Source organism: Petromyzon marinus, chromosome 67 (genome assembly GCF_048934315.1).
Source record: "Petromyzon marinus isolate PM22_M1 ecotype Great Lakes invasive population chromosome 67, UKy_Petmar_22M1.pri1.0, whole genome shotgun sequence".
NCBI lineage: Eukaryota > Metazoa > Chordata > Hyperoartia > Petromyzontiformes > Petromyzontidae > Petromyzon > Petromyzon marinus.
The window spans coordinates 4,627,157-4,651,655 of record NC_133733.1 but is presented as its reverse complement, the minus strand read 5'-3'; the positions used below and the strand labels follow the sequence as shown (position 1 = coordinate 4,651,655).

At 55.4% G+C, this 24,499-nt stretch overlaps 1 protein-coding gene across 1 annotated transcript in view; it reads left to right on the top strand.

Annotated features, from left to right (window-relative positions):
- Positions 1 to 24,499, top strand: part of LOC142906582 (dynein axonemal heavy chain 2-like) — a 397,319-nt gene that overhangs the window by 264,337 nt on the left and 108,483 nt on the right. The window contains exons 11-12 of the mRNA XM_076054728.1: positions 4,148 to 4,235; positions 17,317 to 17,522. Coding sequence (XP_075910843.1) covers positions 4,148 to 4,235; positions 17,317 to 17,522 — 294 coding nt within the window. The remainder of the gene's footprint in view (positions 1 to 4,147; positions 4,236 to 17,316; positions 17,523 to 24,499) is intronic.

Here is a 24,499-nt window from a genome sequence, read left to right as displayed (position 1 = left end):
CATAGACTCAACACTGCACCATAGACTCAGCACTGCACCACAGACTCAACACTGCACCACAGACTCAACACTGCACCGTAGACTCAACACTGCACCACAGACTCAACACTGCACCATAGACTCAACACTCCTTTCAATACCGGAAGCCAAAGCAATGATAAGGGGGGCCCGTAGAAATGTGGTCACGCAGTGTGGTTCGGGTGAGCACCCCTTGACTGCCGCGTTCCGAACTGTTTGCAGTCTACCAATGAGCCGATTTGAGACGCCACGGCAGCTTAGACGTTTCCATAACCGATTCGCGAGAGAACCGAGTGGGTGGACCAGCCCCTCGGAATCTCCCGGGGTGTGGGCGACATCAAGCAAACACACACAAAGAACAGAAGTTGAACATTTTGACTTAAAGCTTTCGTGACTGCAGGAATTCATATTCTTTGGTTCTTACGGTAAAGTCACGTAGATAGAAGATTAAAAAAATACAATACAAATTAAAAATATAATTAATTAAAAAAGCCATTTTATTTAAATTTTTTATATTTCTATCTACGTGACTTTACTGAAAGTACCAAGAAACAGAAGTTGTAAAGCAATGAGTTTGTCAATCTAGATGATGATGATGATGGTGTAGAATTGCATCACAGCTTCAAGTGGCTTCCTGATATTGGAAGGGAAGAGCGTTCCAGACGGCCGCAGAATCAGTAGCGGCATCTGACAGGGCGTCTGAGTGAGTGAGTGTGAGTGTACGTGATGGCCTGCGTAGGGCGCTGCTACTCGCTAAACAGCACTTGCCGCTAACAGGCCATACAGGGGGACCTTTGTCTTTGTGTGTGTGTGTTGAATTTCTTTCGCACCGTACGTAGCCAACCGTAGCCAATCGGAGGTGAGCGGGAGAAGGACAACAAACTAAACACGAAACGCAGTTCTAAACCAATGAGTTTGTCAATATCGATGGCGATGATGTAAAAGTCCCATCATAGCTCCCAGCGGCTTCCTGAATTCGGAAGGAAGAGCGTTCCAGAGGGCCACATCATCATCATCACAACCACCATCAACATCCCTCACTTACTCATCGTGCAGGTTCCTCCTCAACATCATCACCACCATCAACATCATCACCACCATCATGTATATTGCAGTTCTTTCGCACCACCGTACGTAGCCAGCCGTGCTAATCTGAGGTGGAACAATTAACGCAAACAACAGTTCTCAAGAGAGTAGTTTCTAATGGCCGTGAGTCTGTTGGTCTCTGTGTGAGTCTTCGGGTCTATTTGTGAGTTAGTGGGTCTCTGTGTGAGTCCGTGGGTCTCTCCGTGAGTCTGTGGGTCTCTATGTGAGTCTGTGGGTCTCTATGTGAGTCTGTGGGTCTCTTTGTGAGTTTCTGGGTCTCTGTGTGAGTCTGTGGGTCTCTACGTGAGTCTGTGGGTCTCTATGTGAGTCTTCGGGTCTATTTGTGAGTTTGTGGGTCTCTGTGTGAGTCTGTGGGTCTCTACGTGAGTCTGTGGGTCTCTATGTGAGTCTTCGGGTCTATTTGTGAGTTTGTGGGTCTCTGTGTGAGTCTGTGGGTCTCTCCGTGAGTCAGTGGGTCTCTACGGGAGTCTGTGGGTCTCTATGTGAGTCTGTGGGTCTCTTTGTGAGTTTCTGGGCCTCTGTGTGAGTCTGTGGTCTCTCCGTGAGTCTGTGGGTCTCTATGTGAGTCTGTGGGTCTCTTGTGAGTTTGTGGGTCTCTGTGTGAGTCTGTGGGTCTCTCCGTGAGTCTGTGGGTCTCGATGTGAGTCTGTGGGTCTCTATGTGAGTCTGTGGGTTTCTTTGTGAGTTTCTGGGTCTCTGTGTGAGTCTGTGGGTCTTTCCGTGAGTCTGTGGGTCTCTATGTGAGTCTGTGGGTCTCTTTGTGAGTTTCTGGGTCTCTGTGTGATTCTGTGGGTCTCTGTGTGAGTGTGTGGGTCTCTATGTGAGTCTTCGGGTCTATTTGTGAGTTTGTGGGTCTCTGTGTGAGTCTGTGGGTCTCTCCGTGAGTCTTGTGGGTTCTCGATGTGAGTCTGTGGGTCTCTATGTGAGTCTGTGGGTCTCTTTGTGAGTTTCTGGGTCTCTTTGTGAGTCTGTGGGTCTCTCCGTGAGTCTGTGGGTCTCTATGTGAGTCTGTGGGTCTCTTTGTGAGTTTCTGGGTCTCTTTGCGAGTCTGTGGGTCTCTCCGTGAGTCTGTGGGCCTCTATGTGAGTCTGTGGGTCTCTATGTGAGTTTCTGGGTCTCTGTGTGAGTCTGTGGGTCTCTACGTAAGTCTGTGGGTCTCTATGTGAGTCTTCGGGTCTATTTGTGAGTTTGTGGATCTCTGTGTGAGTCTGTGGGTCTGTCTGAGGCATCTTCATCTTTCTTTATCTTTAGAGGCTCTGCTGCTGCTGCTCGCTCGTCTAGGGCTGAACGATTAATCTTCAATTCGAAATCGCAATTTGAAACAATGCGATTAGCAAATCGCAAAGGCTGCGATTTTTTTGCGATTCGAAAAGCCCTCATACTTGCTTATTGGGGTTGTTTTTATTATTATAACTTTATTTATTTAGCTTAACAAATGTTCTATGATCCATTGTTCTATTTCAATTAACACATTTAAATAAATACGTGTTGGAAGCAATTCATATCTTTTAAGTTCTCATCCTTGCATTGGAATATCTAGAGCAGTTGATATTTTGACGGCATCACGTGGTAATGCTCCGTCACACGTGTTTTAAATCTAAGACGCAGTGAATATTGAACTGAAGCTTGACTTATAAAAAATGTAATCGCAAATCAAATCGCAATATCTGTCAAATCGTTCAGCCGTACTCGCTGCTAAAGCAGCACTTGCCCCAACACTCTGTTGAAGCCCCAACACTCTGTTGAAGCCCCAACACATTATGTTGAGGCCCCAACACTCTGTTGAAGCCCCAACGCTCTGTTGAAGCCCCAACACTCTGTTGAAGCCCCAACGCTCTGTTGAAGCCCCAACACTCTGTTGAACCCCCAACACTCTGTTGAAGCCCCAACGCTCTGTTGAAGCCCAAACACTCTGTTGAAGCCCCAACACTCTGTTGAAGCCCCAACACTCTGTTGAAGCCCCAACACTCTGTTGAAGCCCCAACACTCTGTTGAAGCCCCAACACTCTGTTAAAGCCTCAACACTCTGTTGAAGCCCCAACACTCTGTTGAAGCCCCAACACTCTGTTGAAGCCTCAACACACTCTGTTGAAGCCCCAACACTGTGTTGAAGCCCCAACACTCTGTTGAAGCCCCAACACTCTGTTGAAGCCTCAACACATTATGTTGAAGCCCCAACACTCTGTTGAAGCCTCAACACTCTGTTGAAGCCTCAACACATTCTGTTGAAGCCCCAACACTCTGTTGAAGCCCCAACACTCTGTTGAAGCCTCAACACATTCTGTTGAAGCCCCAACGCTCTGTTGAAGCCCCAACACTCTGTTGAAGCCCCAACACTCTGTTGAAGTCCCGACGCTCTGTTGAAGCCCCAACGCTCTGTTGAAGCCCCAACACTCTGTTGAAGCCCCAACACTTTGTTGAAGCCCCAACACATTCTGTTGAAGCCCCAACACTCTGTTGAAGCCCCAACGCTCTGTTGAAGCCCCAACGCTCTGTTGAAGCCCCAACCCTCTGTTGAAGCCCCAACACTCCGTTGAAGCCCCAATGCTCTGTTGAAGCCCCAACGCTCTGTTGAAGCCCCAACACTGTTGAAGCCCCAACACTCTGTTGAAGCCCCAATGCTCTGTTGAAGCCCCAACACTCTGTTGCAGCCTCAACACATTCTGTTGAAGCCCCAACACACTCTGTTGAAGCCCCAATGCTCTGTTGAAGCCCCAACACACTCTGTTGAAGCCCCAATGCTCTGTTGAAGCCCCAACACATTCTGTTGAAGCCCCAACACTCTCTGTTGAAGCCCCAACACACTCTGTTGAAGCCCCAACACTCTGTTGAAGCCGGTGGCGAGCGGGGCGCGGGGGGCGCGAGGCGGCGGGGAATCTGAGCCATCTTTCATCGTTCATCTGCTTTTTCGTGGTCGTTGCTACACCCCACGCTTGCCCCAAGAATAGGCTCAAGGCCGTACGTGGGGGTGGGGGGCCTTTACCTGCGGTGTGTGTGCGGTGCCTCCCCGCTCCTCCGTCAGGTTCTCTGCGAGCGGCTGGGACCTGGACGAGACGGTCATCTTTGCGCAGGTCGATGCCTTCGCACAGAGATGCCAGGACCTGCTGGAGGTGGATTATATTATTGATGCACACACACACACGCAACACACACACACACACTGCAACAACACACACACCCCACACACACACACACACCACCCCACACACCCCACAAACACCCCACACACTACACACACACACACCCCACACACACACACCCCACACACACACCCCACACACAAACACCCCCACACACAAACACCCCACAAACATCCCCAACACAGACACCCCACACACACAGACACCCCACACACACACACACACACCCCACACACACAGACACCCCACACACAGACGCCCCACACACACAGACACCCCACACACCCACACACACACACACACCCCACACACAAACACCCCACAAACACCCCCAACACAGACACCCCACACACACAGACACCCCACACACTACACACACACACCCCACACACACAGACACCCCACACACAGACGCCCCACACACACAGACACCCCACACACACACACCCCACACACAAACACCCCACAAACACCCCCAACACAGACACCCCACAAACACCCCCAACACAGACACCCCACACACACACCCCACACACAAACACCCTACAAACACCCCCAACACAGACACCCCACAGACACCCCACATACACAGACACCCCACACACACAGACGCCCCACACACACACACGCCCCACACACACAGACACCCCACACACAGACGCCCCACACACACAGACACCCCACACACCCACACACACACACCCCACACACAAACACCCCACAAACACCCCCAACACAGACACCCCACAGACACCCCCAACACAGACACCCCACACACACAGACACCCCACACACAGACGCCCCACACACACAGACACCCCACACACCCACACACACACACCCCACACACAAACACCCCACAAACACCCCCGACACAGACACCCCACACACACAGACACCCCACACACACACCCCATACACAGACACCCCACACACAGAGGCCCCACACACACAAACACCCCACACACCCACACACCCCACACACAAACACCCCACAAACACCCCCAACACAGACACCCCACAAACACCCCCAACACAGACACCCCACACACACCCCCAACACAGACACCCCACACACACAGACGCCCCACACACACCCCCCACACACACAGACGCCCCACACACACACCCCACACACACAGACACCCCACACACAGACGCCCCACACACACAGACACCCCACACACACACACACACACCCCACACACACGACTCCCCCACCTGTCTGCTCGGCTCTCCTGCACTGTGAATCTATTAAACAAATTTCGCCGGAATGATTTGAATGCTCAAATGAGCATCGAGGCATCGCTTCGCGTCTCCCGTTCCACAACCCTGAGTCAGCTCTGGGAATTCCACATTCCTATGCCGGGGGAGGGTGGGTGGGTGGGGGGGGGGGGGAAGAGTCTTATCCATAGGGCGGTAAAATTCTGTCCCGCTTATTTGATCATCCTCATGAAAGATCATTTAGATTCAATTGGCTGTTGCTGATATACATTCTAACGCGATGATGCTGATGCAAGCCACCATTTTCTTGAGCTGCGGGACCTTCACCTGGCAGGAGAAATATTTCTCCCGCCTCAGCAGTTCGCCTGCTGTAATTTTGTTCGCCTGCTGTAATTTTGTTCACCTGAAGACGATTGGTCGTGTTGCGATGGAAATGTCGTGATTTTGTTTTTAATTTTTTTACAAACGTTTTTTTTTTTTAAATCTACGTGACCGTAACGAAAGACCCAAAGAGTACGTATATATTTATATAACATATTACAAATAATGATATCACAAATATATAATATACTTTGTTATATTTTTTACGTCCGTGCAAATTTTTTGACGCCTTTATAGATGTAAAAATAATAATCACCATATATATGTTGCGGTCTCACAGACCGATTCAAAACCTCCTCCCGCTTCATTTTCATTTGAACTTCGTGACACGGGAGCGCGCTCGCCTTGAGGGTGGCCGGAACCGCGTGGAAGTTGCGGGGTTGAGTGCAGGCCGGGCGCGTGCCGTGGGATTATGATTAACAACGGGGCGGTGGGGGAAATTCTCGTTCGCTCTCTCTCTCTCTGGCTCTCTCACTCTCTCTTTCAGTCTCTCACTCTCTCGCTTTCACTCTCTCACTCTCTCGCTCTCTCTCTCTCTCTTTCACTCTCTCACTCTCTCTTTCACTCTCTCGCTCTCTCTCTCTCTCTTTCACTCTCTCATTCTCGCTCTCACTCTCTCTCTTTCAGTCTCTCACGCTCTCACTCTCTCTCTTTCACTCTCTCACTCTCTCGCTCTCTCTCTTTCACTCTCTCATTCTCGCTCTCACTCTCTCTCTTTCAGTCTCTCACTCTCTCTTTAAGTTTCTCACTCTCGCTTTCACTCTCTCACTCTCTCATTCTCTCGCTCTCTCTCTTTCACTCTCTCACTCTCTCGCTCTCTCGCTCTCTCTCTCTCTCTCTCGCTCTCTCTCTTTCAGTCTCTCACTCTCTCGCTCTCTCTCTCGCTCTCTCTCTCTTTCACTCTCTCATTCTCTGGCTCTCTCTCTCTTTCACTCTCTCACTCTCTCTCTCGCTCTCTCTCTCGCTCTCTCTCTTTCACTCTCTCATTCTCGCTCTCTCTGTCTTTCGCTCTCTCTCTCGCTCTCACTCTCTTTCTCCTCACTCTCTCTCCTCACTCTCTCGCCTCACTTTCTCTCCTCACACTCTCCTCACTCTCTCTCCTCACTCTCTCTCCTCACTCTCTCTCCTCACTCTCTTCTCTCCTCTCTCTATTCTCTCTTTCCTCACTCTCTCTCCTCACTCTCTCTTATCTCTCTCCTCACACTCTCCTCACTCTCTCTCCTCACTCCTCTCTCTCTTCACTCTCTCTCCCTCCTCACTCTTTCGCCTCACTCTCCTCACTCTCTCTCCTCACTCTCTCTCCTCACTCTCTCTCCTCACTCTCTCTCCTCACTCTCTCTCTCTCGCTCCTCACTCTTTCTCCTCACTCTCCCCACTCTCTTCTCTCGGCCTTCTGGGATGAGCTTGGCCCTCCACTACTGCAATTGTTGACGGAGTACCTGCAGAAGGGTGAACTCCCACAGAGATACAGGAGACCGGTGGTCTCCCTGCTACCCAAGAAGGGGAGTCCTGCGCCTCGTCGAGATTTGACGACCCGTGTCACTCTTTGTGCGCCGGCTACAAAATCCTCTCCAAGGTGCTGGCAAAGCGTCTCGAGACAGTGACGGGTCAGCTGATCCTGCCGGAACGGTCGCATCGCATCCCCGGACGGTGCATATAACGACAACATCGGTACGGTCAGGGACGTAACCTCCCTTGCAGTAGCGAACAACAGTGGACTAGGGCCTCCTCTTCTTGGATCAGGCCTTTGACGGGGCGAGCCACGAGTGCCGTGGACAAACTCCTCAACGTCGCTCGGCTTCATCTCGCACGTCAGCCTCCTGTACACGGGAGGACGGGGGGGGGGGGGGGGGCTCGGCGCCCCCTTTTCTCCGTGACGAGGCGGGGGGGGGGGGGGGTCAGACCAGGGATGCCCTCCTATCGGGGCCCTGCTGTATACACCCTGCCCATTGAGCCACTGCTACACCGCCTGAGATGCGATCTGTCTGCACTCAAGATCCCCGGACGTGAGAAACGCGCTCTGCCGGGCGGGTTGCAGTGCACCAGAGGGCCTCCTCCGCCAGGGTCAACTGCGCCAAGTGCGAGGGCCCCCCCCCCCCCCGCTGTGTGTTGGGGGGGCCGCGAGGCGGCGTTCGCTCTGTGCTTCTCCCGGGAGGAGTCAAGTTGGCGAGACGACGGAGTCAAGTACCTGGGGGTTCACCTGGGTGAAACTCACACGACGTCGCTCTGAACATCAACTGCACCGAGCTGGCCGACACAATCGAGGCCAAATTGCTGACATGGGCGCAGCGCCTCGCTCCGCAGATGTCCTTCGGGGGGCCGGGTGCCCGCCGCTAACACCCATGCAGCGTCCGTGCTGTGGCACGAGACCAAGGCCCTCCAGCCTCCCGCTTGGCTGCTCACCAGAGTCAACCGCTCGCTCGCTCTCGCGCGTGTGTGAGCTTCGTCTGGCACGGGAAGCACCGGCTCAGGCCGGGCGTTCTCCGCCTGCCGGTGGGCTAGGGCGGCCGGGGGTCCCGGTGGACGTCGCCGCGAGGGTCACGAGCCTCAGGGTCACGAGCCTCAGGGTCTCGGCTGCTGTACGACCGGGAGGAGGAGCTACCCTGGAGGTCGGAAAAGCCCCTCTCTGTACCACGTGTTCACCTTCTGAAGCGCTCGCTCGTCAACGTGGCGTGCGCGACGGCCACCACCGCCACCACCACCACCACCACAACCACCACCACGTGACTTTTCTTTCGTGTTGTGCGCGGCGTCTTTAGCGCCACAGCGCGCGGATTTGTAGCGTTTGTTTGTTTGTGTTGTGTTGCTGGCGACTTTGTGTGTTTCATATCAGAATCGCCTCCAGTGCTGTTGCTGCTGGCGGCAATGGAAGTTGTTTAAAAAGTCTCCTCGCTCTCTCTTCTCTCTCTCTCTCTTTTTTTTCACGATCAGAGGAAACGAGAAGATGCTCGGTGTAGTCGGCACTTTGCTCCGTTCATCATTTCGGTTTTTTTTTAATGCTTTGCTTTATGTAACCCCCTCTCCCTTTTAAATGAAAGACCCAACAAAATATTTTTTCCTTTTCCCCTTCCCTCTCTACCCCCCTCTCTGCCTCTCCTCTCTCTCTACCCCCCTCTCCGCCCCCCCCCTCTCTCTCTGCCCCCTCTCTTCCTACTCCATTTGGCTCTCTCTCTCGCTCTCTCTCTCTCTCACTCTCTCTTTAACGCTCTCTCTTTCCCTCTTTTTCGCTCTCTCTCTCTCACTCTCTTTTTTGCTCTCTCTATCGCTTTCTCTCTTTCGCTCTCCTATTCGCTCTCTCTCTCTTTCGCTCTCTCTTTCACACACTCTCACTCTCTCTCTTTCGCGCGCTCTCTCTCTCTCTCCTCTCCCACACCGTGGGAGCGCAAATTAAAATGGGAGCCTGTTCTGAGTATTAATAATTCATATATATTTCAAACTAACTTTGCCCAGCCGGGTGTTTCACGGCAGGATTTTGTTAAAAACTCGTGCGCGTGTGCGTGCGTGTGTGTGCATGCGTGCGTGGGCGTGTGTGTGTGTATGGGTGTGTAGGTGGGCGTGTGGGTGTGTGTGGGTGGGTGTGTGTATGGGTGTGTAGGTCGGTGTGTGGTTATGCGTGTGTGTGTGTGTGTGGGTGGATGTGTGTATGTGGGTGTGCGTGCGTGTATGAGTGTGTGCGTCTGTGGACGTGTGTCTGGATGGGTGTGTGTGTGTGTGCGTGTGCATGCGTGGGTGTGTGTGTGGGTGTTTGTGTGGATGTGCGCGTGTGGGTGCGTGTGTAGCCTCAAGGGACTGTTGGGGCAAGCGCTGTTAGCGTGCGGCACCTATGAAGGCTACCGGCACTGTGGCACACGAGGGGGTGGGTGGCCAGCAACCACGCCCGACCGCCTTTGTCTCCCCTAGTGGCGATGTTTTACCACACCACACCAGGTACTCATTTCAGGCTGAGTCGACTCCACGCACACACACACACGCGCGCACACGCGCGGTCAATCGCAGCTGTCGAAAGTCGTGAATTGAGATGGCAAACCGCACTGATCGTTGTACAGAGGCGGCAGCAGCAGCAGCAGCAGCTGGCCGTGTGGTTACAGGGAGACTCGGGCAGTCGGGCGATGAGGGATGACGAGGTGGGGGCAGAGGAGGGAGAGGGCGAGAAGAGAGAGAGGGGAGAGGGGGAGAGATGGAGAGGGGGAAAAAATAGAAGGAAAAAAAGAGGGGAAGAGAGATAAGAGAGCGAGATAGGAGAGAGAGAGAGAGATGAGATGGGGGAGAGGAGGGAGAGGAGAGAGGCGAAGGGAAGGCGTGAGGGGAGAGGAGACACGGAGAGAGGTAGGGAGAGAGAGGAGGGAGAGAGGGGAGAGAGAATGAACCCGCGGGCTGCGGTTTTTACTTAAAATAAATTCTCTCTCTCTCCCTCTCCTCTTGCTCTGTACCCGGTGTGTGGGTGTGTGGTGTGTGGGGTGTGTGGGGTGTGTGGGTGCGTGGTGTGTGTGGTGTGTGTGGTGTGCGTGTGTGTGTGTGGTGTCTGTGTGGTGTGTGTGTGGTAAGTGTGTGGGTGTGTGGTGTGTGATGTGTGAGTGTAGTGTTTATGGAGTTTGTGGTGTGTGCGGTGAGTGTGTGGAGTGTGTGTAGTGTGTGAGTGGAGTGTGTGGTGTGTGTGGTGAGTGTTTGGTGTGTGTGTGTGGTGTGCGGAGGGTGTGGTGTGTGGGTGTGTGTTGAGTGTGTGTGGAGTGTGTGAGTGGAGTGTGTGGTGTGTGGCTGTGTGGTGTAGTGTGTGAGTGTGGCGTGTGTGAGGTGTGTGAGTGGAGTGTGTGGGTGAGGTTGGGATAGATGATGGTGCGGTAGGGGTGATAGATGAACGGCACGGCGACTTCTGAGAATCCACCTCCATTGTTGTTATTAAAAGTACGAGAGAGAGAGAGAGCTGTTCGCGGGCAGCTACAGCCTTTGCCTTTATTTTAAATATGAGAAGGAGGGTCGCTTGTTCAATATTTAGTTGGTTATTCCATCCGCCAGCGAGGGCATCAGCCTGGCGGGTGGTTGGTATGGGGGGGGGGGGGATGGGGGGAGCCACCCCCCCCCCCCCACCTCATCGTGATCTGCAGGTGGTGGCTGGGGATAGTGAAGCCATTGGGTTGGTGTTGGGTCATCGTGACTCTTGCTTGCAGCAGCGCTCCCAAGGTTGTACTCTCTCACGTCTCTTCTATCTCTCTCTCCTCACTCTCTTCTCTCCTCACTCTCTCTTCTCTTTTTTTGTTTACGATCAGAGGAAACGAGAAGATGCTCGGTGTAGTCGGCACTTTGCTTCGTTCATCATTTCGGTTTTTTTAGTTTTTTTCAGTGCTTAGCTTTATGTGCACCCTCCCCCACCCCCCCGTTTAAATGAAATATTTCACTCTCTCCTCTCCTCCTTATCCCTTCCTTCTCTCGCTCTCTCTACCCCCCTCTCTCTACCCCCCTCTCTCTACGCCCTCTCTCCCTACTCTATGTCTATGTTCCCCCTGTTTTCTATGTACATATCTCTTTTTTATAACTACGACAAGTGCTGCATCTGCATGCAGCCCTTCCCACAGTCAAAACGGCCTCCGACGGGCAGCTCAGATCTGCACGCACAGAGCTCTCTACCGTCATCTGCCACCGAGCACACGGCCTCCTCCAGCGCCCACTGCTCCTTGAAGGCCGACACGGCGTGGGTCAGCCACGCACGGCGGAACTCCGGCCCACCACACCCTGGCTCCGACCAGAGCGCGGAAGATGCCCAGGCTGCTGGCCGGACGTTGCCCCTCCAGGGCCACCTTCCTCGCCCTGTACACGGCGAGCTTGGCGTAGCCGAAGAGCACGTTGACCGGCCCCTGAAGATGTTGGGGTCCGTCGCCATTCGAGTATTCAAAGATGAGGACCGTCGGCGAGAAGTGGAGGCTGAAACTTAGGAGGATGTTTCTCAGGACCTTGAACACAGCGAGTCCAGGCTCTTGGGCTCCACGTATCGGCGCGCCACCGTCTCCACTTTACCGCAGAACCGGCGCTCCGGGGACGTGTCGGTGAAGCGCGCCGGGGAGGCGTCGGTGGTGACGGTGCCGTGGGCGATGCTCCGGCCGAGGTCGCCGATGCGGTCGTACGTCGGGCTGGAGTGGAGTTGCCTCCGGCGAGGCCTCTCCGGAGAGACGCAGGGCTAGGGGCTCTCCTCCAGGCGTGGTCCTTGTGGCTCCTCAGGGTGTCCTGTTGGTGGAACCGGACCATGTAGGAGTAGAGCACCTTCCTCTTGACGTTGGCGAAGGCCTCCTCCGGCAGGTCTTACAGCCGGCACAGGTTGTGATCCGCCTTCGTTTGTCGGCAGTGGCGATGCAGTGGCACACCCTCTCTCACTCTCTCCTCCTCACTCTCTCTCCTCTCGCTCCTAATTTTCTCTCTCTCTCTTCTCACTCTCTCTCCACTCTCTCAAAAAGTCTCCTCTCTCTCTCTCTTTCTCCTCACTTGCTCGCGAAGATGTACGTGTGTGTGTGTGTGTGGGGAGCGATAGTGTAGCGGTTAGCGCGCTGCGCTATGAACCTGGCGACCCGGGTTCGATTCCCGCTCACGGCCAACACCAGTGACGATTATCTGAACCGGTCCCGGGCCTCCCCTAGGTCGACTCAGCCTCAAATGAGTACCTGGTGCGGTGTGTAAACATCGTCACTAGGGAGACAAAGGGGGTCGGGCGTGGTGCTGGCCACCCACCCCCTCGTGTACCGTTCCGGCCTTCATAGGTGCTCGCTAACAGCACTTGCCCCTACAGTCTGTTAAGGCTATAGGGGGATCTTTGTCTTTGTGTGTGTTGGTGAGGGAGACTTTTAAACCACTCTTATTGCCGCCAGCCAGCAACGGCACTGGAGGCGATTTCGATACGAGACGCACAAAGTCACCAGCAGCAGCAGCAACAAAATAACGCGACCACGATAAACAAACAAAAAAAAACACTCGCCGCGGCACGTGGCGCTACGACGGGCCACTGCACGAGAGAGGGAACAGAGAGAGAGAGGGAGCGAGAGAGAGATGGAGACTTTTTTTGACTTTTAAACAACTTTTATTGCCGCCGGCAGCGACAGCACTGGAGGCGATTCCGATACGACAAACATAAAGTCACCAGCGACACAAATAACAAACGGGGTACATCCGCGCGCTGTGGCGCTAAATCATCGCGCATGCCACGTTGACGAGCGAGCGCTTCAGAAGGTGAACACGTGGGGTGGTGCCGTTCACGCTGGTACAGAGAGGGGCTTGTCCGGCTCCCCAGCGTTCGAAGAAGACGCGCTGCACGTCACCCGCATGTGTGTGGTACGTGGCGTGCTCCAGCCGGATCCGCGCCTTGAGAGAGATAGTGTGAGCGAGAGAGAGAGATGGAGGGAGCGAGAGATAGCGAAAGAGAGCGAGAGGGAGAGAGACAGACAGAGAGCGATAGAACGAGGCAGAGCGAGTTGGTGAGGACCTGTGATGAGACGTTGCTAGCGCCGGTTTAATGAGCTCTCCGTGTGAGGCCGATACACCTCACACCGGAATCAGTGTGTTGGTGGCTGTGAGTCACGTGAGTTCGTACGTTGAGCTTATTTTACACCGTAGGTAGCCAACCGTGCGAATCGGAGGGTTCCTGGGTGGCTGAGTGGGTAAGAGAGAGGGGGGTGGGGTGGTTGTGTAAGTGTGCGGGTGTGTGATGACCGGGTGGGTGAATGGGTAGGTGAGTGGGTGAGTGGATGACCGGTGTGTGTGAGTGGGTGAGTGAGCGAGTTGGTGAGGTGCAGGGGGAAGGACAGTAAACTAAAGAAACAAAAAGCAGTTGTGAAAAAATACAAATATATTTCAATCTGTGTGAGTCTGTGGGTCTCTGTGTGAGTCTGCGATTCTCTGTGTGAGTCTGTGAGTGTCTGTGTGAGTCCATGGGTCTCTGTGTGAGTCTCTGCGTCTTTGTGAGTCTATGGATATCCCCCTGTGTAGCCAGCCTTAACAGACTGTAGGGGCAAGTGCTGTTAGCGAGCACCTATAAAGGCCGGCACGGCACACGAGGGCGTGGGTGACCAGCACCACGCCCGGCCGCCTTTGTCTCCCTAGTGGTGATGCTCACACATCGCACCAGGTACTCATTTGAGGCTGAGTTGACCTAGGGGAGGCCCGGGACCGGTTCAGATAATCGTCACTGGTGTTGGCCGTGAGCGGGAGTCGAACTCGGGTCGCCAGGTTCATAGCGCAGCGTAGCGCTAAGCACTACACTGCCGCTCCCCACACACACACGTGCACACATACTCACACACGTGCACACACACACGCACAGACGTGCGTGTGTGTGTGTGCATCTCTGCGCCCATTCCAAGCAGCTGTCCCTCGTCTGAGTGATTATCTTTCACTCTGCATAAGGGAGAGGAGAAGGATCGGTTGCGGCTAGTGGTGGTGGTGATGTGGTTAGTGGTGGTGGTGGTAGTGGTGGTTCCTCCAACACCTCCTCCTCCACCACCACCACTACCACCATCCCCACCTCCACCACCACAATCTACCACCTCCACCACCGCCAACTCCGCCACCACCACCACCTCCACCACCACCACCTCCACCACCACCACCGTTCCATCACCCGGTGACATCACCACCGCTTTGGTTCAAGGCCGCGTGTCTAGACACCAATTTACAGAGACGCAACGCGCGCGTGCAGTCTTACTCCGCACACATACTCACACACACGTGGGTGTGTGTGTGGAGTACATTAACACACGTACACGTGCGTGTGAGTGTGTGTGTAGTACACGTACACGTGTGTGTACGTGTACTACACACACGTACACGTGTGTGTTAATATACTACACACACCCACGTGTGAGTGTGTGTACTACTGTAGTACACAAGTATACACACACGTGTACGTGTGTGCTACACACACACTCACACGCACGTGTACGTGCGTGTCAGTGTACCACACACACACACACACGTGCACTAGCGGCCTTCATCAGGTGCCGCTCCTCGTGAAACAAGAGCACTTGCCCAAACAGTAGACTATGGGCTGAAAGATTTGGGGAAAATCTCAGATTGCGATTTCTCTGACAGATATTGCGATTTGATTTGCGATTATATTTTTTTTAAGTCAAGCTTCAGTTCAATATTTAATGTGTTATAGATTAAAAGACATGCGATGGAGCATTACCACGTGATACCATCAACATATGAACTGCTCTAGATATTCCTCATTGGTTTTTTCGGTAAAGTCACGTATGTAGAAATACCCTAAAATCACATTAAATGTAGAAATACCCTCAAATACCGAAAAAAACAATGAGTAATTTATGCAGTCTTCTTTGGTTCTTTCGGTAAAGTCACCACGTAGAATGAGAACAAAATAATAAATTGATAAAATAAAATAACACAATAACATCACAACGTTTCGGCCACAACACAAGCGGCCTCCATCAGGTGAAGGGACGAGACTGTCCTCCAGACAGTGTTGTGGCCGAAACGTCGTGAGAATTTTATTGTGTTATTTTATTTTTAACAAATTATTATTTTATTCTCATTCTACGTGGTGGTGACTTTACCGAAAGAACCAAAGAAGATGAATCCTTGCAGTCACGAAAGCTTTAAATCGAAATTTAATTTATGCAGTCACGAAAGATTTAATTCTTTATTGCTCTAGATATTACAATGCAAGGATGAGAACTTAGAATACATGAATTGCTTCCAACATGTATTTATTACAATTTGTATTCATTTAAATAGAACAAGCAAACATAGGACAATTGTGAAGCTAAATAAATAAAGTCACGTCGAAAGGAAACGATAAAATAATAAAAATATAAAACATACTTTTATTATTTTATTGTCTCCCTTCTACGTGACTTTACCGAAAGAACCAAAGAAGATGAATCCCTGCAGTCACGAAAGCTTTAAATAAAAAATGTAACTAAATAAATAAAGCTGTAATTATAAAAAACTAAAAAAAAATCGCAGCCTTTGCGATTTGCTAATCGCACCGTTTCAAATTGCGATTTCGATTTGAAATCGATTAGACCGTGTACGCACGTGTGTTGAACTTCTTTCGAACCCCACGTAGCCGACGGTGCTACGTGCGTCGGGTAAGTAAAAAAAAAGAAATCCTTTCCGCCGTCACCTCCTTCGGGACTCAAACCCATCAGGCTCTCTCTCCTCTCTCCTCCTCCCCTCCTCTGAGAATGCCTCCTAAGGAGTAAACAAAAAAAAATAAACACAAATGCATCGCACAGCTGAGGCCGTTGGGCGCAGCAACAAAATGAAACGCGCTCACGTGCGCGCGCGTGTAATTGCATTACACGCGCGCGCACACACACACACGCACACACCGACACGCACACCACACACCGACACACACACACACCGACACGCACACACCGACACACACACCAACACACACACACCGACACACACACCGACACACACACACTGACACACACCTACACACACACACCGACACACACACACCGACACACACACACCGACACACACACACCAACACACACACACCGACACACACACACCGACACACACACACCGACACACACACACCAACACGCACACACCAACACACACACCTACACGCACACACCGACACACACACACCTACACGCACACACCGACACACACACACACCGACACACACACACACACCGACACGCACACACACCGACACACACACCAATACGCACACACCGACACACACACACACCGACACGCACACCACACACCGACACACACACACCGACACACACACACACCGACACACACACACACCGACACACACACACCGACACACGCACACCGACACACACACTGACACGCACACACCAACACGCACACACCGACACACACACACCAACACACACACACTGACACGCACACACCAACACGCACACACCGACACGCACACACCAACACACACACACCAACACACACACACCAACACACACACACCTACACGCACACACCTATACGCACACACCGACACACACACACACCGACACACACACACACACACCGACACACACACGCAAAGACAAAGATCCCCCATGTAGCCTCGGACAGACTTTGACAAGTGCCATTAGCGTAGCACCTGTGAAGGTCGGCACTGTGGCACACGAGGGGGTGGGTGGCCAGCACCACGCCCGGCCGCCTTTGTCTCCCCTATTGGCCATGTTTTACGACAACCACGCCAGGTACTCATTTGAGGCTGAGTAGACCTAGGGGAGGCCCGGGACCGGTTCAAATATCCGTCACCGGTGGCGTTGAGCCGTGAGCGGCAATCGAACTCGGGACGCCGGGGTTTCTAGAGCAGCGCTAATCGCTACGCTTCCTCTCCCCACACACGCACGCACGCACACGCACACACACACACGCACACACGCACACACACACGCACACACACACACGCACACGCACACACGCACACACACACGCGCAGGTGTGCGAGTGCCAGCAGCAGTTTGGGCGCTACGTGGACGGGCAGCGCGCCCCCCTGCCCTGCCTGGGTGGGCAGCGAGGCCCCGCGGTGGTGCGGAGCCTCCTCGAGACCCAGGAGGCCTTCGGCCGCGCGCTGCGGCCGCTTGTAGAGGCGCGCGCCACCATCCTGGACGTCAACAACACCGCCTGGCATGAGCACTGCAACCGGTGGGACACTCGCACGCGCGCGGCGCTGACGGCGGCGGTGGTGGTGTGTGGAGGGGGTGGTGGTGGTGGTGTGTGGAGGGGGTGGTGGTGTGTGGAGGCCGTGGTGGTGGTGGTGGTAGTGGTGTGTGGAGGCGTCGGTGGTGGTGTGTGGAGGCCGTGGTGGTGGTGGTGTGTGGAGGGGGTGGTGGTGGTGGTGGTGTGTGGAGGCCGTGGTGGTGGTGTGTGGAGGCCGTGGTGGTGGTGTATGGAGGCGGTGGTGGTGTGTGGAGGCCGTGGTGGTGGTGGTGGTAGTGGTGTGTGGAGGCGTCGGTGGTGGTGTGTGGAGGCCGTGGTGGTGGTGGTGGTAGTGGTGTGTGGAGGCGTCGGTGGTGGTGTGTGGAGGCCGTGGTGGTGGTGGTGGTGGTGTGTGGAGGGGGTGGTGGTGTGTGGAGGCGTCGGTGGTGGTGGTGTGTGGAGTGGGTGGTGTGTGGAGGGGGTGGTGGTGGTGGTGGTGTGTGGAAGGGGTGGTGGTGGTGGTGGTGGTGGTGTGTGGAGGGGGTGGTGGTGGTGGTGTGTGGAGGCCGTGGTGGTGGTGTGTGGAGGGGGTGGTGGTGTGTGGAAGGGGTTGTGGTGGTGGTGTGTGGAGGCCGTGGTGGTGGTGTGTGGAGGGGGTGGTGGTGTGTGGAAGGGGTTGTGGTGGTGTGTGGAGGGGGTGGTGGTGGTGGTGTGTGGAGGGGGTGGTGGTGGTGGTGTGTGGAGGCTGTGGTGGTGGTGTGTGGAGGGGGTGGTGGTGTGTGGAAGGGGTTGTGGTGGTGTGTGGAGGGGGTGGTGGTGGTGGTGTGTAGAAGGGGTGGTGGTGGTGTGTGGAGGGGGTGGTGGTGGTGGTGGTGTGTGGAGGGGGTGGTGGTGGTGGTGTGTGGAAGGGGTGGTGGTGGTGGTGGTGTGTGGAGGGGGTTGTGGTGGTGGTGTGTGGAGGGGGTGGTGGTGGTGTGTGGAGGGGGTGGCGGCGGTGGTGGTGTGTGGAGGCGTCGGTGGTGGTGGTGTGTGGAGGGGGTGGTGGTGGTGTGTGGAGGGGGTGGTGGTGTGTGGAAGGGGTTGTGGTGGTGTGTGGAGGCGTCGGTGGTGGTGTGTGGAGGGGGTGGCGGTGGTGGTGTGTGGAGGGGGTGGCGGTGGTGGTGTGTGGAGGGGGTGGCGGTGGTGGTGTGTGGAGGGGGTGGTGGTGGTGTGTGGAGGGGGTGGTGGTGGTGTATGGAGGGGGTGGTGGTGGTGTATGGAGGGGGTGGTGGTGGTGGTGTGTGGAGGGGGTGGTGGTGTGTGGAAGGGGTTGTGGTGGTGTGTGGAGGGGGTGGTGGTGGTGGTGTGTGGAGGGGGTGGTGGTGTGTGGAGGGGGTGGTGGTGGTGTGTGGAGGGGGTGGTGGTGTGTGGAAGGGGTGGTGGTGGTGTGTGGAGGGGGTGGTGGTGGTGTGTGGAGGGGGTGGTGGTGGTGTGTGGAGGGGGTGGTGGTGGTGGTGTGTGGAGGCCGTGGTGGTGGTGGTGTGTGGAGGCCGTGGTGGTGGTGTGTGGAAGGGGTGGTGGTGGTGGTGTGTGGAGGGGGTGGTGGTGGTGGTGTGTGGACGCGTCTGTGGTGTTGTGTGGAGGGGGTGGTGGTGGTGGTGGTAATTACAGAGGTGGTGCTGGTCGTGGTGTTGATGATGATGAGAGAGAGAGACGCAAACTCCAAATACACAACAGCAGGCATCGTTAGGGTCGTACGACCTCCTGTAGACCAGGCGAGGTAGTGAACATCCCCCAGCCACCACGGCGAAATGTCACTCGGGCGGCCCCTGTGACCCCCCTTCGCGCCGGGCGGGGGCGTTTTTATTGTTGTGTTCGGTCAACTCGCACCGCCGATTCCTCCACCCCCCTTTGCAATTCTTCCTGGGGGCGCCGTCTAAAACCGCGGCGGTCTTCTTCTCACGGGCCACTGAGCATTGTGTCGTGGTGACGGTGGTGGAGGCGGTGGTGGTGGTGGAGGCGGTAGTGGTGGTGGTGGAGGCGGTAGTGGTGGTGGAGGTGGTGGTGGTGGAGGCGGTGGTAGTGGTGGTGGTGGAAGCGGTGGAGGCGGTGGTGGTGGTGGAGGCGGTGGTGGCGGTGGTGGTGGAGGCGGTAGTGGTGGTGGAGGCGGTAGTGGTGGTGGTGGAGGCGGTAGTGGTGGTGGAGGTGGTGGTGGTGGAGGCGGTGGTAGTGGTGGTGGTGGAAGCGGTGGAGGCGGTGGTGGTGGTGGAGGCGGTGGTGGCGGTGGTGGTGGAGGCGGTAGTGGTGGTGGAGGCGGTAGTGGTGGTGGTAGTGGTGGTGGTGGAAGCGGTGGTGGCGGTGGTGGTGGAAGCGGTAGTGGTGGTGGAGGCGGTGGTGGTGGAGGCGGTAGTGGTGGTGGAGGTGATTGTGGTGGTGGAGGCGGTAGTGGTGGTGGTGGAGGCGGTAGTGGTGGTGGAGGTGATAGTGGTGGTGGAGGCGGTAGTGGTGGTGGTGGAGGCGGTAGTGGTGGTGGAGGCGGTAGTGGTGGTGGAAGCAGTGGTGAAGGCGGTGGTAGTGTTAAAAGTGGTGGTGGAAGCGGTAGTGGTGGTGGTGGAAGCGGTGGTGGTGGTGGAGGCGGTGGTGGTGGAGGCGGTGGTGGAGGCGGTAGTGGTGGTGGAAGCGGTAGTGGTGGTGGTGGAGGCGGTGGTGGTGGTGGAGGCGCTGGTGATGGTGGAGGCGGTGGTGGTGGTGGAGGCGGTGGTGGTGGTGGAGGCGGTGGTGGAAGCGGTAGTGGTGGTGGTGGTGGAGGCGGTAGTGGTGATGGAGGCGGTGGTGGTGGTGGTGGAGGAGGCGGTGGTGGAGGCGGTAGTAGTGGTGGTGGTGGTGGAGGCGGTAGTGGTGATGGAGGCGGTGGTGGTGGTGGTGGAGGCGGTGGTGGTGGAGGCGGTAGTGGTGGTGGAAGTGGTGGGCGTTAATAATTCATGGGAGGCAGTCAAGCGTTTTTTTTCGTGCAGCCGTGTCGCCGATGTTAGCCGGCAGGAGTTTTCTCCTCGTGTCTCTGTGTGTGTGTGAATGTGTCCCTGTGTGTCCGTCCACGTGTGTGTCCGTGTGTGTGTGTGTGTCCGTGTGTGTGTGGGGAGCGGTAGCGTAGTAGCGGTTAGCGCTACGAACACGGAGACCGGAGTTCGATTACCGCTCACGGCCAACCACCGGTGACGATTATCTGAACCGGTCCTGGTGCCTCCCCTAGGTCGACTCGGCCTGAAATGAGTACCTGGTGTGGTGTGTAGCAAACATCGTCACTGGGGAGACAAAGGTGGCCGAGCATGGTTGCTGGCCACCCACCCCCTCACGTAACCCTAGTGCCGCCCTTCGTAGGTGCTGCTCGCTACCAACAGCACTTGCCCCAGCAGTCTGTTCGAGGCTATACGGGGCATCTTTGTCGGCCTTCATAGGCGCTACCAACAGCACTTGCCCCTCGCTATAACAGCACTTGCCCCTCGCTATAGCAGCGCTTGCCCTTCGCTACCAACAGCACTTGCCCCTCGCTACCAACAGCACTTGCCCCTCGCTACCAACAGCACTTGCCCCTCGCTACCAACAGCACTCGCCCCTCGCTACCAACAGCACTTGCCCCTCGCTACCAACAGCACTTTCCCCTCGCTACCAACAGCACTTACCCCTCGCTATAACAGCACTTGCCCCTCGCTATAACAGCACTTACCCCTCGCTATGACAGCACTTGCCCCTCGCTACCAACAGCACTTGCCCCTCGCTATAACAGCACTTACCCCTCGCTATAACAGCACTTGCCCCTTCGTTTGACAGCACTTGCCCCTCGTTACCAACAGCACTTGCCCCTCGCTACCAACAGCACTTGCCCCTCGCTATAACACCACTTTCCCCTCGCTACCAACAGCACTTGCCCCTCGCTATAACAGCACTTGCCCCTCGCTATAACAGCACTTGCCCCTCGCTATAACAGCACTCGCCCCTCGCTACCAACAGCACTTGCCCCTCGCTACCAACAGCACTTGCCCCTCGCTACCAACAGCACTTGCCCCCTCGCTACCAACAGCACTTGCCCCCTCGCTACCAACAGCACTTACCCCCTCGCTATAACAGCACTTGGCCCACCTCCCCACAACACTCGCCCCTCGCTACCAACAGCACTTTCCCCTCGCTATAACAGCACTCGCCCCTCGCTACCAACAGCACTTGCCCCTCGCTACCAACAGCACTTGCCCCCTCGCTACCAACAGCACTTGCCCCTCGCTACCAACAGCACTTGCCCCCTCGCTACCAACAGCACTTGCCCCTCGCTACCAACAGCACTTAGCCCTCGCTACCAACAGCACTTGCCCCTCGCTATAACAGCACTTGCCCCTCGCTACCAACAGCACTCGCCCCTCGCTACCAACAGCACTTACCCCCTCGCTATAACAGCACTTGGCCCACCTCCCCACAACACTCGCCCCTCGCTACCAACAGCACTTTCCCCTCGCTATAACAGCACTCGCCCCTCGCTACCAACAGCACTTGCCCCTCGCTACCAACAGCACTTGCCCCCTCGCTACCAACAGCACTTGCCCCCTCGCTACCAACAGCACTAGCCCCCTCGCTACCAACAGCACTTGGCCCACCTCCCCACAACAGCGTGTTCGAGCCTACACGCGGAGGAGAGGGCAGGGGGGGATCTTTGTCTTTGCCTTCACAACGCGCTGCGGTCTCGTTGCAGGGAGCTGAGCGGGCGTCCATCGTCGATGCTTTCCGCGATGTCCCTTCTCTCGTTCTCTCTTTCTCCCTCTCCGTCGTTTCTCATTGGAGTTGTCATCGCGTTCATTCCTCGCAGCGTTCGTGCCGCTGAGAAGTCACCCCTCGGCTTGTCCCACGTATGCCAGCCACCCCGCCTCCCTCAGTTTTCCCCCCTCTGGTTAAGAATTTTTTTTTTAAATAAAAAAACAACGGGCGGATTTGTACGGAGGGTGGCGTGTGGGGTGTGGGTGGAATTGATGGCGAATTGGTTCACGCGAATACATCTGAATATATCTTTGGTTCCGTAAAGTATCACGAACATCACCAGCAGCACCAGCAGCAGCTTATGTGTGGACACGCACAAGACAGGTTATCTGACATCAGCCTGCGGTCGTATCGCGGCGTACCGGCACGGCCGGTGCCGCTTACTGCCTGCGTGCTTGCTCCCACGCTGTTTGAGTCTTCGTCGCGCGTTGCGTGAGAGTGATGGAGGTGAAGGCGTTGGTGGTGGTGGCGGCGATAGAAGTGGCGGTGGTAGTGGTGGTGATAGAAGTGGTGGTGGTGGTGATAGAAGTGGTGGTGATGGTGGCATTAGAAGTGGTGGTGATGGTGGCGATTGAAGTGGTGGTGGTGATATAAGTGGTGGTGATGGTGGCATTAGAAGTGGTGGTGATGGTGGTGATATAAGTGGTGGTGGTGATATAAGTGGTGGTGATGGTGGCATTAGAAGTGGTGGTAGTGATAGAAGTGGTGGTGGTGGTGATAGAAGTGGTGGTGGTGATAGAAGTGGTGGTGGTGGTGATGGTGGCATTAGAAGTGGTGGTGGTGATATAAGTGGTGGTGGTGATTTAAGTGGTTGTGGTGATAGGAGTGGTGGTGGTGGTGATGGTGGCATTATAAGTGGTGGTGGTGATAGAAGTGGTGGTGGTGGTGATATAAGAGGTGGTGGTGATAGAAGTGGTGGTGGTGATGGTGGCATTTGAAGTGGTGGTGGTGATAGAAGTGGTGGTGCAGAGGGCAGAGGAGTGACACTCACAACAACGAGTGGAGAGCGCCGGAGGGCTAAAACACAGCAAGGTCGCAAAGTAGGGGGTACAGCTGGTAGTGCATCTGCCGGTCATCTCAGTCGGCCAACCCCATGGCACCTGCTGGGTCTGTCCCGAGACCTCCCTCCTGCACCTAGCCTGGCACAGTAGGGGGGTACAGCTGGTGGTGCATCTACCGGTCATCTCAGTCGGCCAACCCCATGGCACCTGCTGGGTCTGTCCCGAGACCTCCTCCTGCACCTAGCTTGACACAGTAGGGGGTACAGCTGGTGGTCCATCTGCCGGTCATCTCAGTCAGCCAACCCATGGCACCTGCTGGGTCTGTCCCGTGACCTCCCTCCTGCACCTAGCCTGGCACAGTAGGGGGGGGTACAGCTGGTGGTGCATCTACCGGTCATCTCAGTCAGCCAACCCATGGCACCTGCTGGGTCTGTCCCGTGACCTCCTCCTGCAACCAGCGTCGAGTCTTCGACACTTCACGTGTGGCAGCCTCGGAAGTGGTGCACCTAGCCTGGCACGGGCGCCGCGGTGACGTCACCGTCACTTAGTGACGAATGGCGGGTGTTGGCTATTGGATTGCATGGGTTGATGGGACCCATGGGGGTGATGGTGAGGGTGAGTGATGGGGGGGGGGGTGGTTGGGGTGAGGGGGGTGGTGAGGCTGAGGAGAGTGGTGGATGGTTACGCGTTGATGAGACCCAGGGGGGGGACGTGTGCGAGCTGAACGAGCGGGGCTGTGAGCCACCAACCCTAACAGCTGTCGTGAGTGGTGGTGGGGTGGAGAGGTCACGTGAGTGAAGCCGACTGTTAATGTGCATCGCGAGGGCCCGCGGTGGGCCCGTTTGCGAACCGCTGAGAGCGATTTGACTCTCGTCAGAAACGTCGTCGCCGTTCAACTCCCATCTTGTGGCAGCGGCAGCCGCGCCGGAGGCTTCATCATCGCCATCAGCATCGTCGTCATCAGCAGCAGTAGTAGCAGCTTCATCATCGCCATCAGCATCGTCGTCATCAGCAGCAGTAGTAGCAGCTTCATCATCGCCATCAGCATCGTCGTCATCAGCAGCAGTAGTAGCAGCTTCATCATCGCCATCAGCATCGTCGTCATCAGCAGCAGCAGTAGCAGCTTCATCATCGCCATCAGCATCGTCGTCATCAGCAGCAGTAGTAGCAGCTTCATCATCGCCATCAGCATCGTCGTCATCA